The 15,346-nt window shown below is 33.6% G+C and overlaps 1 protein-coding gene across 6 annotated transcripts in view; it reads right to left on the bottom strand.

Moving 5' to 3' along the window:
• Ankrd28 (ankyrin repeat domain 28) overlaps positions 1–15,346 on the bottom strand; it is a 207,763-nt gene that overhangs the window by 147,658 nt on the left and 44,759 nt on the right. For 2 of the 6 annotated variants that reach the window (XM_013143904.3, XM_023561754.1), the window contains one exon: positions 9,976–10,046. The exons of the other annotated variants lie outside the window; for them this stretch is intronic. In XM_013143904.3, coding sequence (XP_012999358.1) covers positions 9,976–9,993 — 18 coding nt within the window. In that variant the 5' untranslated portion in view covers positions 9,994–10,046. Of the gene's footprint in view, positions 1–9,975; positions 10,047–15,346 lie in introns of those variants that run through there. 6 annotated transcript variants of the gene reach the window in all.

Below are 15,346 nucleotides of genomic sequence, written 5' to 3' on the forward strand. Positions count from 1 at the left end.
GTTTATTAATAACAGTTTTCTGGTAACTGAAGCTAAACCCAGCTAAAGAAACACTATCCATGAGTGGACATACATTCTTCCAGCCCTGTTCTTCCATTATCTGTACTCTAGCATAGTACAGGTACTTAAATCTTCAATAAATGAAATGAGCTATGATCACTAGCTACCACAAATTATAATAGAAACAATAATTGACCAGAAATAAGCTTGGAAAAGAACTCATTACATTATGTTGGGTAAAGTAAGGGAAGTCAAAGAACAAACAATTACCACAAATATTCTCAATAAAATTTCAGCCACCATTACATACTACTGTCTGATTAATACACACACACACACACACACACAGGCACAATGACACCTACTCAATCATTCACTCAACCCCATCAATCCAGCCATCTAGTACAGTATTTACTTATCATCTGTTATGCATCAGGCTTTGAGGCAAGCACATAAAGCAAAATTTTAAATAACCAGTCTGTCTAACAGAACTTGCAAACAAATATCATGTATCTGCAAATGTATTATTACTTCACTATTTAGGTTATCTTCATTTTCCTATTGAAAATAATATAACTATTTCTAGTTGTTTTCAATTCTTAACATTTTAATTTTATGGCCCTTTTTTGTTGATAGAATATGTTGGTTGATTAAAGGGGTACTAAAAAGGGCAATAATAACCATAGATTACTTTTTTATGGAAATCTAACTAAAAAAAGAATAAATGGGATTAATGGCTAAAGAAGAGTTTTTAAATAGTTAAAAAGGATCACTGATAAAATCTAAAAAATGTTTGTTTTCTTTTTTGAAAAAGGAAGGATGTAGAAAAGAAGAATAAATGATGGAGGAAGCCGGGCATGGTGGTGCACTCCTGTAATCCCAGGAGGTTGAGACGGGTAGATCACTGTGAGCTCAAGACCAGCCTGGGCTACCACCAAGTGAGCCTAATGTCAGCCTGAACCACATAGTGAGACCCTGTCTCAAAAGGACAAAAAAGACAAGGCAAACAAACAAACAAAACAAAACAAAAAAACGGAGGAAGACCAAAGATATAGGAAAAAGTCATGTGCTTTTCACAAGGGAGAAGAATAAGATTAATAGGAAACATTTAGAGATAAAGCTTTCATTTCATTTGATCACAATGATAGTGTGCTTTTACTATTTCATATTCTAAAATATACTGTTTTATTATATTTAACATTTTCTTTTGTCAGTATCATTTATAAAATAATTTCCTTTAATCTGTTTTAAGATGAATTACTGGTTTTTATATGCTTTTAAAACATCTCCAGAGCCCTCAGAGTATCTTCCAGTATTAGTGCACTGTGATTAATTCACAATGGTGGGAAAATTAAACTATTGGAAAGGAAATGCCAGAATTTAAATTTTTTTATGTAATGTACTACATAACATTGGTTGTCTACTTACTGCCCATTGGCCCCTTCCTTTTTATAGGCTACTTTTAGTTTTGTCTGTATAGTTGTCTCTACATTCAATATGTCTTGGGAAAATGATCAAGCCAATCATGGTAATATTGTTCTACCTAGTAGTGATTCATTTGAGAATAGTATGATTGGGGACCTTGACTTTCCATTTGTTACACAAAGTTAAGTTTCTACTGCTTCTGGGAAATTTTTCTTGTACCTGTAAAAATAAGGGAGATACAGAAGGAAACCTGAAGGTCCTTCTACTAGACAACAATCTGTTCTTGATAGTGATTCCCTGAGATTTGGCAGGTATTTTGTGAGTATAAAGAAATTTATTCTAAGGTCCATGTTGAGTATGAGAGGAAAAGCTACATGGAGCCTAGAACCTATGTAATTGCACTGCATAACTTATTCTAAAGCCACCTTATTTCAACTTTTGCTGTATGTGATTGATGTTTTTATTACTTAAGCCAGTTGAACACAGCATGTTATTTTGTAATTATTTTGTATTTAGAGTAGCCCTAATATTAAAGAAGAAACATTAATATTCTACTACATAGAAAAGTAGACACTTTATGGGAAGTTCATTGAGATGTAGAGACGGGCCTCACAATTTTAAGATTGAAATTACATTGGGCCAAAAGTTTTATAAGCATTCTTATTATGATGAATATTTTGAAAATAAGTAAAACAGTCAAAATTTTCTACAATACAATAACTGATAGCAGGTTTTAAAATGCAGATAGTTGGGCTAGTCATCAATTCTAACAGGCTACAAAACTGATTACATCTAAAGAAAATGACATCGTTTAACTCTGTATTAACATTACAATTTAAGTATAGCTCAAGAGCATAAAAATCTACTTATTTGAAAAGGAAACTCCACATCTGAAGCACATTATAAACATGCTTTCCTTTCTCAATAATAGAAGCTGCTGTGTAAAATTACAAAGGGAACTAACGAATATGAAAAAAGTTCTAAACTGAGTCATAAGTTGAATTTTAAAATAGTATGTTTAGTATTCAGTATGTTGCCACCATTCTTTAGTGCATTAACAGGTATGAATCATCTTGAGTGTTTTCCATACAACAGTTATTTTGGAACAAAAGTGATATATGCAGTCCCAATTTGTATGTGAACTAACCAATGTACACGTCAGCTACGGATCTTTCTGTACTTCTGGGAATTCCTTATATGTCTCATGTAATTATTGCTTGTAAAGATAAACACTGGGTAACCATAGCAATTTATTTTTAAACTGAAAAATTCCCCCCCCTTCAGTTTTTAACTGCAGTAGCTTGATACTACATTTACCTGCCACACTATAGAAACTAGAATGAATGGTAAATAACCTTTTCTTAATCTTTTTTTTTGAAAACCAACAATCACCCTGTTTAAAATGCTGTACTCTACTGACTCCTAGCACTGTGACTAAAGTTTTCACTGCAACAGCTATTGAAAGGTAATTAACTAGGCAAAGAATAAATGTAATTAGGTTTCAGAAAATGTTTATCTTGGGTCTGACAAAACCTAAGTAATATGCTAAATACAATCTAATCATATTAACCTAAACTAAAAATCATACTGAGATAGATAAAACAGGCTATGTAAAACAACACAACTTTAAGGAAAACTTAATTCAAACCAGCATTCAATCTAGTCTGAATTATGAGTGCTTTAATTTCCAACCACTTTTGGGAGTAAAGTTATGAAGAAAATAATTTAACTTTAAAAAATATTACTTAATTATACTATTATTCACTACCACAATAGTTTTTTTTATCTCTCTTGTTTTTGGCACAGTAGATACATTCTGTGAAAGTTATCTGTTTTCGGCACGTTATATTTTTCTTCAAATTCTCTTGAATGGATATACTTTTTAAAAACTCAGATCTAGCTGAGTGTGGCATTGTATGCCTATAATTTCAGCATCTGGGAGGCTCAGGAAGGAGAATCACAGAGTTTGAGGAAAGCCTGGGCTGCTTAGTGAGTTAAAGGCCAGTCAACAGAGCCCCTGTCTCAAACCAAAACAAACTAAAAGACTCAAATCAGAAAAAGGTTACACCTCAAGTTCTTAGACCTTTTTAACCCACATCTCCCTAGAAATCCACTGCACCTCCTGCTTTAACTGAAACTCATTATATTCCTATTTATATGCTTTTCTGAGGTCTCTTAGCTATTCCTTTGCTCCTGTTTGGTACGTTTTGAGAATGCCCTAAGTGTGTATGACAGGAGGAAGGGAGCATTATTCTAGTTCCCATATAAGTCTTAAAAATTTTTCAGCCTATCTGCATACAAAAACATGGCTGCTTTTGAAGCACACAACGTTTAACTAGGTGACTCTTCTATTCTCGCTTGTAATTTGTCAAATCTCATTTCCCAACTAACTGACTATAATTGTCTCAGTCATCCAGATGATTTCAAATCCTTACAGATGACATTTTGAACATTATACTTAGCTACTTAATAAACTCCATGTCAGTGATCATTTTTACTTGGGCCTAGTCAATAAAATATTATATACCGGAAAAACCAACTCGTGGCATTTTTCCCTAGTAATTTAGTAATTTTTCTCATCTTTAAGAATTAATCTCACACACACAAAGAATTAATCACAACATAATAATACTCAGAGGACTCCAGAATTTTTTTAAAGGGAAAAAAATAAATAATTTATCTTAGATTAAACAGTATAAATGCTATTGACATTCAGAAAAACGTCAAAACAAAGCAAAATAACAAAAATGTCAAATGTAAAAAAACAGCATATTTTAAAATATGAAATGGTAAAAAATACACCTTAATTTTGATTAGCTGAAATGAAAGTTTTATCTCTAAATGTTTATTAATATTACTTTCTCTTTTATGAAAGGAAGGCTAATTATTAGACATTGGGCAAATCCTATCTAGAGTGATAAATGAGACTACAAAACATTCACAAAAGACAGCACAATGGTGAATCTAGAAACCATGCCATGAGAGTCTATAAGGCCAAAGACATTTTGTCTAGGAAGAAGTCAGTGAGAATATTAAAGTGCTGTCACTGTAAAGAGCTACTATATCACACAGTTCTAGAGTTAAAAACTAGAATCAATGAATAACAAACAAGATGGTAAAATCCACTTCAATATAACAAAGTACTTTTATTTAGCATTTTAAAACACCTGAAAATGGAAGGTTGGTACTCCCTTGGGGGAGGGAAGAATATTCCAGGTAACCTGAATATTCCAGGAAACCTCAATAGGTTTCCAGGTAAACCTATTATAGTTTAGGCCAGTGGTGGCAAACTTATGCCCAGTGTGCCGCAAAGGGCTATCTGTATCACTGAAAGGTCTAAAAGGGTCGTCATTATTGGTTTAGACACTTGATGAGCACGCAATAAATTGTAACAACATACCTGCACAAACAGTTTGTTTTTGGTTTTTTTTCTTGATTTCCCAGACAAAACTCTGAGCTGGGCAAGTAAAATATAGTATCAAAATCACCAGGCTAAAAAAGTAGAGAAAATTGGATTGTAATCCAAGCTCATCTGTCTCCAAAGCCAGGCTCTTCCCATACTAGTTAGGGGTAGTTAAATTAGCAATTTGTAAGGAAGCAAAATGGGTTTTTAAGTTGATGAGAATCAAATATCCTCTGATATGAAATCTTATCCAAAACAAAGATACCAGAAATAAAAAAGTATAACTCTCTTCCATTTGTGCTAATCTTTCCTGGTTTATGAATATTTCACATCTCTACTCGTGGTTCCTCATAGAAATGCTTTAAGGTAAGTTGGGGAGACATTAACCCCCCGCATTCTACCTCAGAAAAAGGACAAGAATGATGAATTACTTTAATTTGTTTTACCTCCAAATATATTTGTATTTTTTATTTTTCCCTATGAGCTTTCTTGTATTCAATAGTCACTTATTAAACACTTTTTATAGGCCAGTTCTGCATCTCAATGGCTGCTCAGTTTGAAGGAGAACCTGTAGTCCCATGGGAGAAAAGTTCATTCCATCTTCTTATAGACCTTACTTTCACTAATTGATTCCTTTAATATAATTTTCATTTAGCACTCACTGCTATCTCTGCTCCTTCCTCATGGCCTACAGAAAACTTTCCTGCCTCTTTAGCAAACTGCCACTCATTTTTGATCATTTGAACCCAGTGCAATCTGGCTTCCTACTTAGTAACCAAAATTGCTCTAAGGTCACTAATAATAATCTATTGCAAAATCATCATTATCTTACCGATGCTGACCTACTTCAGATCCACTTCAGTTCTCCCCTGAGCTATAAGTACCTTCTAACTGGTCTCTCAATTCTCCTTTTTTGTAGTTTAACCATCCCTGTAGCAGACACAGGTTCTTTCACAAGTATGTCTTCCTTTTAAGGAATGTCTCTGGTAAAGAAATGTGTAAGTGTGATCCAGGCTTGGCTAAAGTACCACCTATCCTTTTCCTTGTCTCACATCTAGTTTGGGGATTAGCAAATGACTGAAACTAGACAAGCTCTTAAGACTTCATTTTCTTAGCAAAGCTGCAGTATAAATACTGTTTGGTAGAATTCTGAGAAAGGGCAATGTAAAATGAATTGCCTATAGGGTGGGTGGAATACTGGGGAAGACAGTCCTGAATTTGCCTCTGACCATGTCTACTACTGATCAATAAATTTCCTTTTACATTTAAGTCAATTTGAGTTAGATTTCTGTCATTTGTAACTTAAGGCTCTGATTAATACTTCTCTATGCCATGTTAGTTTCTAAAATTAGAAATAATATATTATTTCTATTTTTACTCAATTAAATTTTATTAAAGGACATCATCCTAATTAGTTCTGCCATGTGTGACCACTAATCTTGCTATGCCAACTTTATTGAATAAGAAATGTCTAACAGATTAGTAAACCACATGGCCAGAGTGTCCATGGATAGGTCATGGAGGTGTGATCGTGGGTACTATACATACATGGCCCCTTGCCCATTTCTTCCTGGCACTTTTCCACTGCTCAGTTTCCCTGCCTCCATTAAGGGAACAGTTCTGCCCTTTCAGGTCCTTCTTCCATAATGTTTCTGCCTTGGGGCCAGTCAATGACAGACTGAAAACCTTTCCATCTTCAAACTGTGGTTATCAGGTCCAGCAATGGGAAAGGTGACTAATAAACATTGTTAACATTGCCTTTAAGTTCTACCAATGCGCTTACTGCAACTCAAATATACTATCCCATTTCATGCAGCAATACCTTTATATGCTTCTATATTCTATATTCTAAGCTTCTTGTGCTTAGAATGTTCTTCTTCTCCCTCAGCTACAAAATATAAAGGAGTGTCACATAAAACAAGTTGGAAATTATGTAGGAACTAAGTCAAAATGGACCCTGAAAAGCCACATTAAAACATTGTTACTCTGTAGATTGATGAATAAAACCACTAAAAGATCTGTAGGTTGAAAAGTGACAGACTTGTATATTAGAAAACCTGTGGATACAGGGTAAAGGATGACCTAAATATGAGGCGAAACTAATGGCAGTGAAAAATCATTAGTAACCCATTGTAATAGTGAAACCAGAAGCCACAAGGGACAGTGACAACAAACTGAGACAACTTTTCAGTGTGGCTAGGTGAAAGGTAGGAACGTGCAGAGGGTTGGGGAAAAGGGAATAAATCTTTAAAATTCTTTAACACTTTCATTGGCAAAGACAGAAAGCAATGCGAGGCTTCCAAAAATACATATAATGAAATTTTGCTAAAAACTTCATTTTAGCATGAAAGTAACGTAATAACAATCTGAATATAACAATGATTTAAAATACAGTATTTTCCAGTGACGGTGAACCTTTTCAATGATACAAACAGTTTGTTGCAGCATCCGTACCATAGGTTTGCCACTAGTAGTATACACCATACAGTGGAATTATATGTGACTTAAAGAAACCCCTTTTATGTTGTTGCAGTGCTCAAGGTCAAGCCACACCAGAAACACTTTACAACCAACCTACATCTCAAGCTCCTTTTAAAAAGCATTTCTTAAGAATTTACCCTACATTACGTTCACTTTTTTTTTTTTTTAGTAACTTTACATTTTTTTTGTTGGTAAGAAAAATATGAGCCAGAGGAATTAAGTCACAGAAGCTCACATTACTACTTAAACACTGCTTTCGTAACTACAAAGACTCACTGCTAAAAAAGCAAATACACAAAGTCAAAGCCATTTAACTCCCAGCTCTTGGGTGCCTAGAATTGTTGGGGCATAAAGATAAATCAAGGCTATTAGAGACTCTGAATTTACTAGACTACAACAGCTTCTAAATAATCATCCCACGAAAACTATCAAGTAGCTAGTGAAGAGCAGACTGCAAAAAAAATAAAAATAAAAATAAAGGTAATTTTAGGTGTTTGTTTTTATAAATGTTGTTTTTGTTCCTGGACTGAAATGTTCATAATAAACTCTATACAGATCTTAGTATTCAACTTATTCAAACAGGATAATTGTCAAAGTCATTTGGTAGCTTTAAAAAGTTTGAATATATTATCTGTGAAATTAAAAGGCTTCAGTGAAGGTAGTTTCAATGGCTACTATGTAGAAGAAAAAGGATGATCAAGATTAGTTTTCAACAACAGAGCTATCTTATTTTTTTAACATTACACATTAAATTGTGGTTTTATTTACATAGTATTTACAGTACAGTATGAAAGAGAACTTGCTTGGCATGTACAAGGCCTTGAGTTTAATCCCCAGGAACCTCCTTCCACCAAAGTAATAATAATGATACCTTAAAAAAAAAAAAAATCAAAGCATCTAAAATGTATAAGGTAGTGACTGAAAATTACGTTCGAAAATAGTTATAGCTCCTAACCATTTCACTCATTTATTAGGATTTCTTTAAAATACACATGTGCATATATATTTGACTATCACAAGGGATGGTTATTTTACTAGTGTGAATTAACTTATTTGCATTAACAACTGTACATATTATCTTTATTTCACTACAAATTTTCAAATGGTTCCTTTATGTAAAATTTAGAAAGGGCTTGCATCAACCAATGCAAAAGCACCACCAAGTGGTAAAAAAATAATTGCAGCTTACATAGTGATCCTAGTTAAAGCAGTAAAATATTCTACTTCTACCCATGTGCCCAGCACACATTATCAGGAAAAAAAAAAAAAAAAGATCTGTATGACACTGATGACACCTACTAAATTGTTATCATTTTTCTAATCAAATCTTTCACTACTGAAAGTTTAACAGTTTCTTGTCTTGTTTTTCCCATTATTCTTGTTCTTGCCCACCCATTATTTGAAAACTAGGGGTTGAGAAGAGAATTAGGATAGGCACGCTGTACAATAAAATAAGCCAGAGACTAGGAAACCATTTATAAGAAATGGAAATAAAGTATGTGAAGAGTGAATTTCCTATTAAATTCTAATCACCAACAGCCCTCCCAGTAACAGCAAATGAGACTTATACTACACATTAAAAAACAAACAAACAAGAAAAGTAACCAGCCTTCTGAAAAATGCCAAGGAAGATTCACAATAGCTGTATAGAATAGCTAGTCAGAATTTCTAAAGGAAATCCTGAATGTGATCACTTAGTCCAATTAAATGTTCTCAATAACCTGCCCCTCTCCTACCAGAAAACATGAACAAAATCTATTTCTGACATAACAGTTTTCTAACCATCTCTTTGTTTAAACAACAACAACAACAAAAACAAACAAACAAAAACACACAGCATGGTGACACATGCTGGTTACCCTATCTCTCAGGAGGCTGAGGCAGGAAGATTGTCCTGAGCTTGAGGCCAGCATGGGCTACACAATGAGTTCAACAACAGCCTGAACTACATACACAGAAAGATTCTGTCTCAAAACAACAAAAACAAAAATTTTAAAAATGTTTAATACAGCCATTTACTGGGCCAGTTTCTTCCTTCATAGTTTATAAATCTTTGAGAATGTTTCACTAACAAACCATACCAACGTTATAAAATGTATATGGTCTTTATCAGTGCCCTCCAGTCTAAAACTAATTCTAAAGTTTGAGAATTTTGAAACTACTTTCACTAAAAATATAGGAATAATTTAATATAATTTAGTTTTCTCAAATGGTTACTAAATGCCTGATAATGTTTATAAAGGATGTGCCACATTTTACATGTAAGAGAATGAGCTATGACCAACTACTGCATTAACTGAACAAGATGATCAAAACATTTTGTAATTTAGAAAACGTTTGTTTCTAGAATAAAATAATACTAGTTGCAATACTGTTCATTATTTCAGCTATTCAATACGTTAATCACCAAGCTACAAAAGAGATACCAGATTTGTAAATTTTGATGAAAATAAATTTGAATCATTAAGTTGCTATATGCCAAGCCTTCCCCTGAAATAGGGCAACTATTATACACAAAATGTCTCCAACATAGGATTTTTGTCAAAGCTAAGTATTTTTTCACATAGCAGTATGTATAAACTAGGAAGAGATACAAATAGCAACAAACCAACAAATTATAAGAGCTGCCTATATTACTGCAGAGAGACTACTAGAAAATAACCTACCATAAAAGGAATTCCCATACTATTTTCCTCTGGTGGAAGCAGTAGCTGTTTTGTTTCAATTCCAATCAGGCCTGTGGCAGAAAACAGATATCAAAAGCAAGAATATGCTGACTCTGGAAACAAATGGCTATGTCATCAATAACTAGTACCTTGAGAAAACATTAAATTACTGGATACTATTTAAACTTTATTTTGATTTACTAATTTAGAATTTAGTCTTATCCTTCTATTAAGAGGGAAATTACTAACCTGTGTAAGATAATGTTTTTTAAAGGCTTTCTTTTTTATATGAGCCAAAGCTTATCAGATTCTCAGAAGAGATCCAAGAAGCAAGGCTTGTTTCTAAGTATTCCCAGCATCAAGTTTTTCTCATAAATCTACAAATACACAATTCCCCCTCAAAAAAATAATTTGTTCAAACACATGCACTAAAAACACAGCCAACTTCTTACTATCCATGGAATGTCTTAATCTCATGTACTGCTTATGAGGTAAAAAACATTCAACATACCATTTCTGAACATGTAAAACATTCATTTTAGAAATACATATTTAACAGTTCATAATTTCCACAGAAAGACACTGGTATTTATATATGTACATAACAAATTGGGATAATACAGATGCTGTTTAGTTACTTGTTTTCCCCTTCTCCCCATTCAATACAGATCTTACCCATGTCCTTAAATACTATCTATATACTTTGACTGACTATATGAAGTTTTAATCAAAACATTTGTTGTATTTAACCACTTTCCTAAGATTAAACATTAGGGTTGCTTCTATTTGTTTCCTTACATAATGTTCCTAAGAATTTTATATATTCTTATATAATAATTATCCCAAAATAAAAATAAATCTCTTGCCAGCTAACTTTAGTCAAATGGCTTATCTTTAAATAAATAAAGTTAAAATTAAAAAACTATGGTGCCATAATTCTCAGGTAAGAGGACTTAGATAAAACAAATGTCAGAATTAAATTCCCTGTTTTTTTTTGGGGGGGGGGATGCTGCCAACCACATTTTCTTAATAGTCTGGAAGAATTAACTACTTTTAATGTCTTCATATGCCTTTCTAAAATACAAAATAGAAAACCATCCTATTTCGATGGAAAAATAACTACAGTTCTAAACATGTTAAAGTGTGTTATTTTTTCCTATATCAAAATTATTTTTGAACAAACTGATAATCAACAAAAATGTTAGAGGGACCTTATTAACTAGTATAGATTCATTTTATAGCATGTAACAGATGTGATAATATAATCTGCCACTTAGTGGCAGCCAATACAGAAGAAAATCCTTTTTTCAGTATTTCTAGTTATGTTATTATCAATACAAAGGTAAAGTATTAGGCAAGTCTCATATCTCAAGGGTTCTGGGTGTAAGAGTGGGCTTTATAGCCCACTGATAATCCGTTACTTCCACATTTACCAATATAGTTTAATTTTCTCAAAAATTATGTGAGTCTTAGAGGAGCATAATAGTATATGCCTGTAATTCCAGCACTCTGGGAGGTTAAGTTAGGAGAAAAAAAAGTTCAAGCCCAGTCTGGGCAACTTGGCAGGACCCTTCCTGCTTCAAAATTTTAAAAAGGGCTGGACTCAGTATGAAGACCGTGGGTTCAAACCCAAGTACCACATAAGTAAATAAATAGTGACTTGATGCTTACCAAACAACGTGTCATTACAATAATTTATTCCATTGTATTTAAATTTATCTTTCTCAGGTAAAAATTTTATTTTCTTAACCAAATCCAGCTAGCTTCTCACCCCTCAAATGTTTAATAATCTCTTTGTTTCTTTTCTTTTTGAGACAAGGGTCTCACTATGCAGTTCAGGCTACTTGCTCCTCACTTCACTTTGCAGACCAGGCTGGTCTTACACTCATGATGATCCTCCTGCTGGGATTACAGGTATATGCCACCACACCTCTTCTGCCCAGATTTATAATGAAGGGCAGTAAAAGGCTAGTTTGAAAGCTGAAGAATTAAAAAACAACAACAACAAAGAACAAAACAAAAAAAAGCTTCTCTGTCAGGGTAAGAAAATACATTTTGCCCACTGATTGGGTTACTTTTCTTTTCTATGAAATATCAAGTTATTTTGAGCGGAAAATTGTTTGGTGCGCTTCACTTATTCAATCCACTAGCTAGTGACTGGAATATTTAAATTACATTAAACAACTAAAAAATGTAAAACAGTTTTTTAAAAAAGTTATCAAACAGAAAGTATGTATCATGTCACTGTAATTTATTTATAAAATTACTGCTAAAGTGTTTTATAAGTATTGTATAAAGACACTGTGGCATAAGCACCTGTCTTGCAAGTGCACGGCTGTGAGTTCGATCCCCGGTACCAAAAGAAAAAAAGAAAAAAGATAAACACACTGAGAATTATGAGTCTAGGAACACAGGATTAAGCTTGCACATATATTGAAGGATAAACCATAGAATTAAACACAACTGAAGATGGTAAATGCCTAGACTTCCTGAACAAGCATCTGTTTCAAAGGCAAGGTCTGTATTTCATTCACATTAGTATGGTCATCTTTATTATTTTATGCTTAAGACACAACAGTGATGAACATTTTCCCTTTTTTTCATTTTTTTTCCAACTCGAAACAAAATTTTACAGGTTAGGAAATTCACATCATCAATTTCATATAGTTCAACCTAATACGAAGTATCTACAATATACATTTCCCCTAAGTGTTCATTCCTTATACTAAGGCAGATAGGTTAAAAGTAAAATATAAACAGGTACAGTAAGTGCCTTAATAGAAATTCTTATGTGTGCATTTTGTGAGAGGGAGAAAAATATACATGCATATGGTACATGAGGCATAACAAGACATACCAGTGAATGACTTCATGAAAACTGATGAGCACACTGGAAAGTAAAATTCAACAGGATTTCTTTGTTATACTATCGCTATACTGAGATTTGTGTATATAAAGAAATAAAATACCAGGAAAGCACAGATTTTTGCCTATGATTGAAAACAAGGCAAGGATATCTGTTCTTTTTAGTCCTTTTCAATGTCTTATTGAAAGATCTGGTATTATAGCAGGGCTAAGAGTTAGAAGATGTACAAAATGGAAAGGAAGACACAAAACTTTATTACTAGTAGACATGATCACCTCTGTACAAAACTCCACAGAATGTGTACGAAAGTTAGTAGAACTACTAAGTTTAGCACTCACTGATTATAATTATTTCTACATACTACCAGTGAACAATTTTTTTTTCTTTTTTTTTTGTCTTTTTCATTTTTATCGGTACCAGGGATCGAACTCACAACTGCCTGCTTACAAGGCAGGCACTTATGCTGCTGAGCTAAATCCCCAGCCCTCAATGAACAATTTTTAAAAGTACAATTTACAATAGCACCCAAAAACTTGAAACACTAAGGTATAAATTTAACAAAATAGATACAGACTTTGTACACTAAAAACTACAAAATATGGATTGGGGATGTAGCCCAGTAGTAGATCATTGCTCAGCAAGTTTAAGGTCATAGGTTTAATCCTCAGCATAGAGGGGAAAACTCTATAAAATACTGGTGAAAGAAAGTAAAAAGACTAGTCAGGTGTGGTGGTGCACACCTATAATCCCAGCACTTGGGAGGCTGAGACAAGAGATTCTCTGTGAGTTCAAAGCCAGCCTGGGACATAAAGTGAGTTCAACAGCAGCCTGAACTACATAGTGAAACCCTGTGAGAGAAGGAAGAGAAGTAGGAGGAGCAGAAGCAGGAAAAGGAACAGGAGGAAGAGAAGGAGGAGGAATCAAAGACTTAATAAAATTCTTGACTTACAAACAAGTTCAATTCTGGGAGAACATTTGTAAACTGGATTCATTTGTAATCCGGCAAAGTGAGTCTTACCAGTACACCTGTGAATCTTATACTGTACAGTTGTGACAGTTGGCAATGTGAATATTTGTAAGTCAGGGACTTATTGTAAAGATAGCTATGATGCTCATGGGTGGGAAAACTCAATATTCTCATAATATGAACTGTTTTCATTTAATCTACAGATGAAATACAATCTCAATCAAAATCCCAATGAGCTTTTGGGGCAGAAATCAGTAACAGCTGACTCAAACATTCATACAGAAAGGCAAAAGAACTAAAAGAACCAGAACAATTTTTAAATAAACATACTGGGAGGGTTCACATTACTAGAAAGTCATGGTAATCAAGACTGTAACAGCAGAAGCAAGGTATATATAGATCAAACAGAAAGGAATAGAAGAGTCCAGAAAAAGAGTCAGTCACACAATCAACAGATTTTTTGCCAAAGTACAAAGGCAATTAACAGAGAAAGAACAGAACCAGAACAAATAATCCATTTGGAAAATGAGAGAAACGTAATTGTAAACTCTTTAAGTATAAACAAAGTACTGTTGTTTGGCTATCATAAGAGGAAGATGATCTGAGGATGATGTGCATAGAGATGAAAGGATTTAAGTCTTTTTGTTCCTTTTAGTTGTTTGAATTAAATTTTAAAAGTTACACAATGAATCTTATGCACATTAATGTTAAAATTACTCAAAATACTGCTTCAGTCAATAATTAACTGAAGTGTATGAAAAAACACACATTTTACTCTTCTACTTTTCCTCAACACAAAGGTTGCCAAACCAGTTAAATCAGAAATCATTAGGCATAGTTTTGAAATCTAATTTTAAACATGTAATTCCATTACCTTCTTTTTTTTTTTCCTTTCCTTTTCTCTTTCTTCCTTCCTTTTTTTTTTTTTTTTTTTTTTTTTGAGAGGAGGGTCTCACTAAGTGGCCCAGGCTAGCCTATAATTTGCAGCAATCCTCTTGCTTCAGTCTCCCAAGTGCTGAGGTTACAGGTATGCACCACCATGCCCAGCTCTGCTACTATAATTTCTTATGAATCAAGTTTGTAGTTCCACAAAAGGCAAAAGAACAAAGTTGCAGACCAAAGGAGGTAATTACAAAACTTTTGTTGGAAATAATAAGGAAACCTTGTAGAGAAGTTTCCAAGCAGAAATCCAATGTGGTTCCCTATCCTGATCTTAACATGCACATAAGGAGTGTGGGAAAGGGCTTAAATTCAAAGGAGTTTAAAAGAAAACTGGTCTTGCATTTGTGTCTCCAAGTCAAGTTTAAAATCTGGGACTCTGGTAGGAAGGAGTTGTTAATTAATTAACTTGGCACGCTCAAGATAAGATGCGTTTTCCTAGAAGGAAACTCCTTATCTCTCCATTCTCATTCCAGCCTTTTGTTTTGTCCCTGTGTTTTCCTTCATGCTTTTAACAGGCTATTTTGCCATCCTACCCCATCTTAGGTATAGCTTATCTAATTACCTACTTAAAATAATCAAACTAAGTTACTATAATT

The sequence above is a fragment of the Cavia porcellus genome, unplaced genomic scaffold, assembly GCF_034190915.1.
Source record: "Cavia porcellus strain 051 isolate PalLab524CR breed Dunkin Hartley unplaced genomic scaffold, mCavPor4.1 scaffold_10, whole genome shotgun sequence".
Taxonomy (NCBI): Eukaryota; Metazoa; Chordata; class Mammalia; order Rodentia; family Caviidae; genus Cavia; species Cavia porcellus.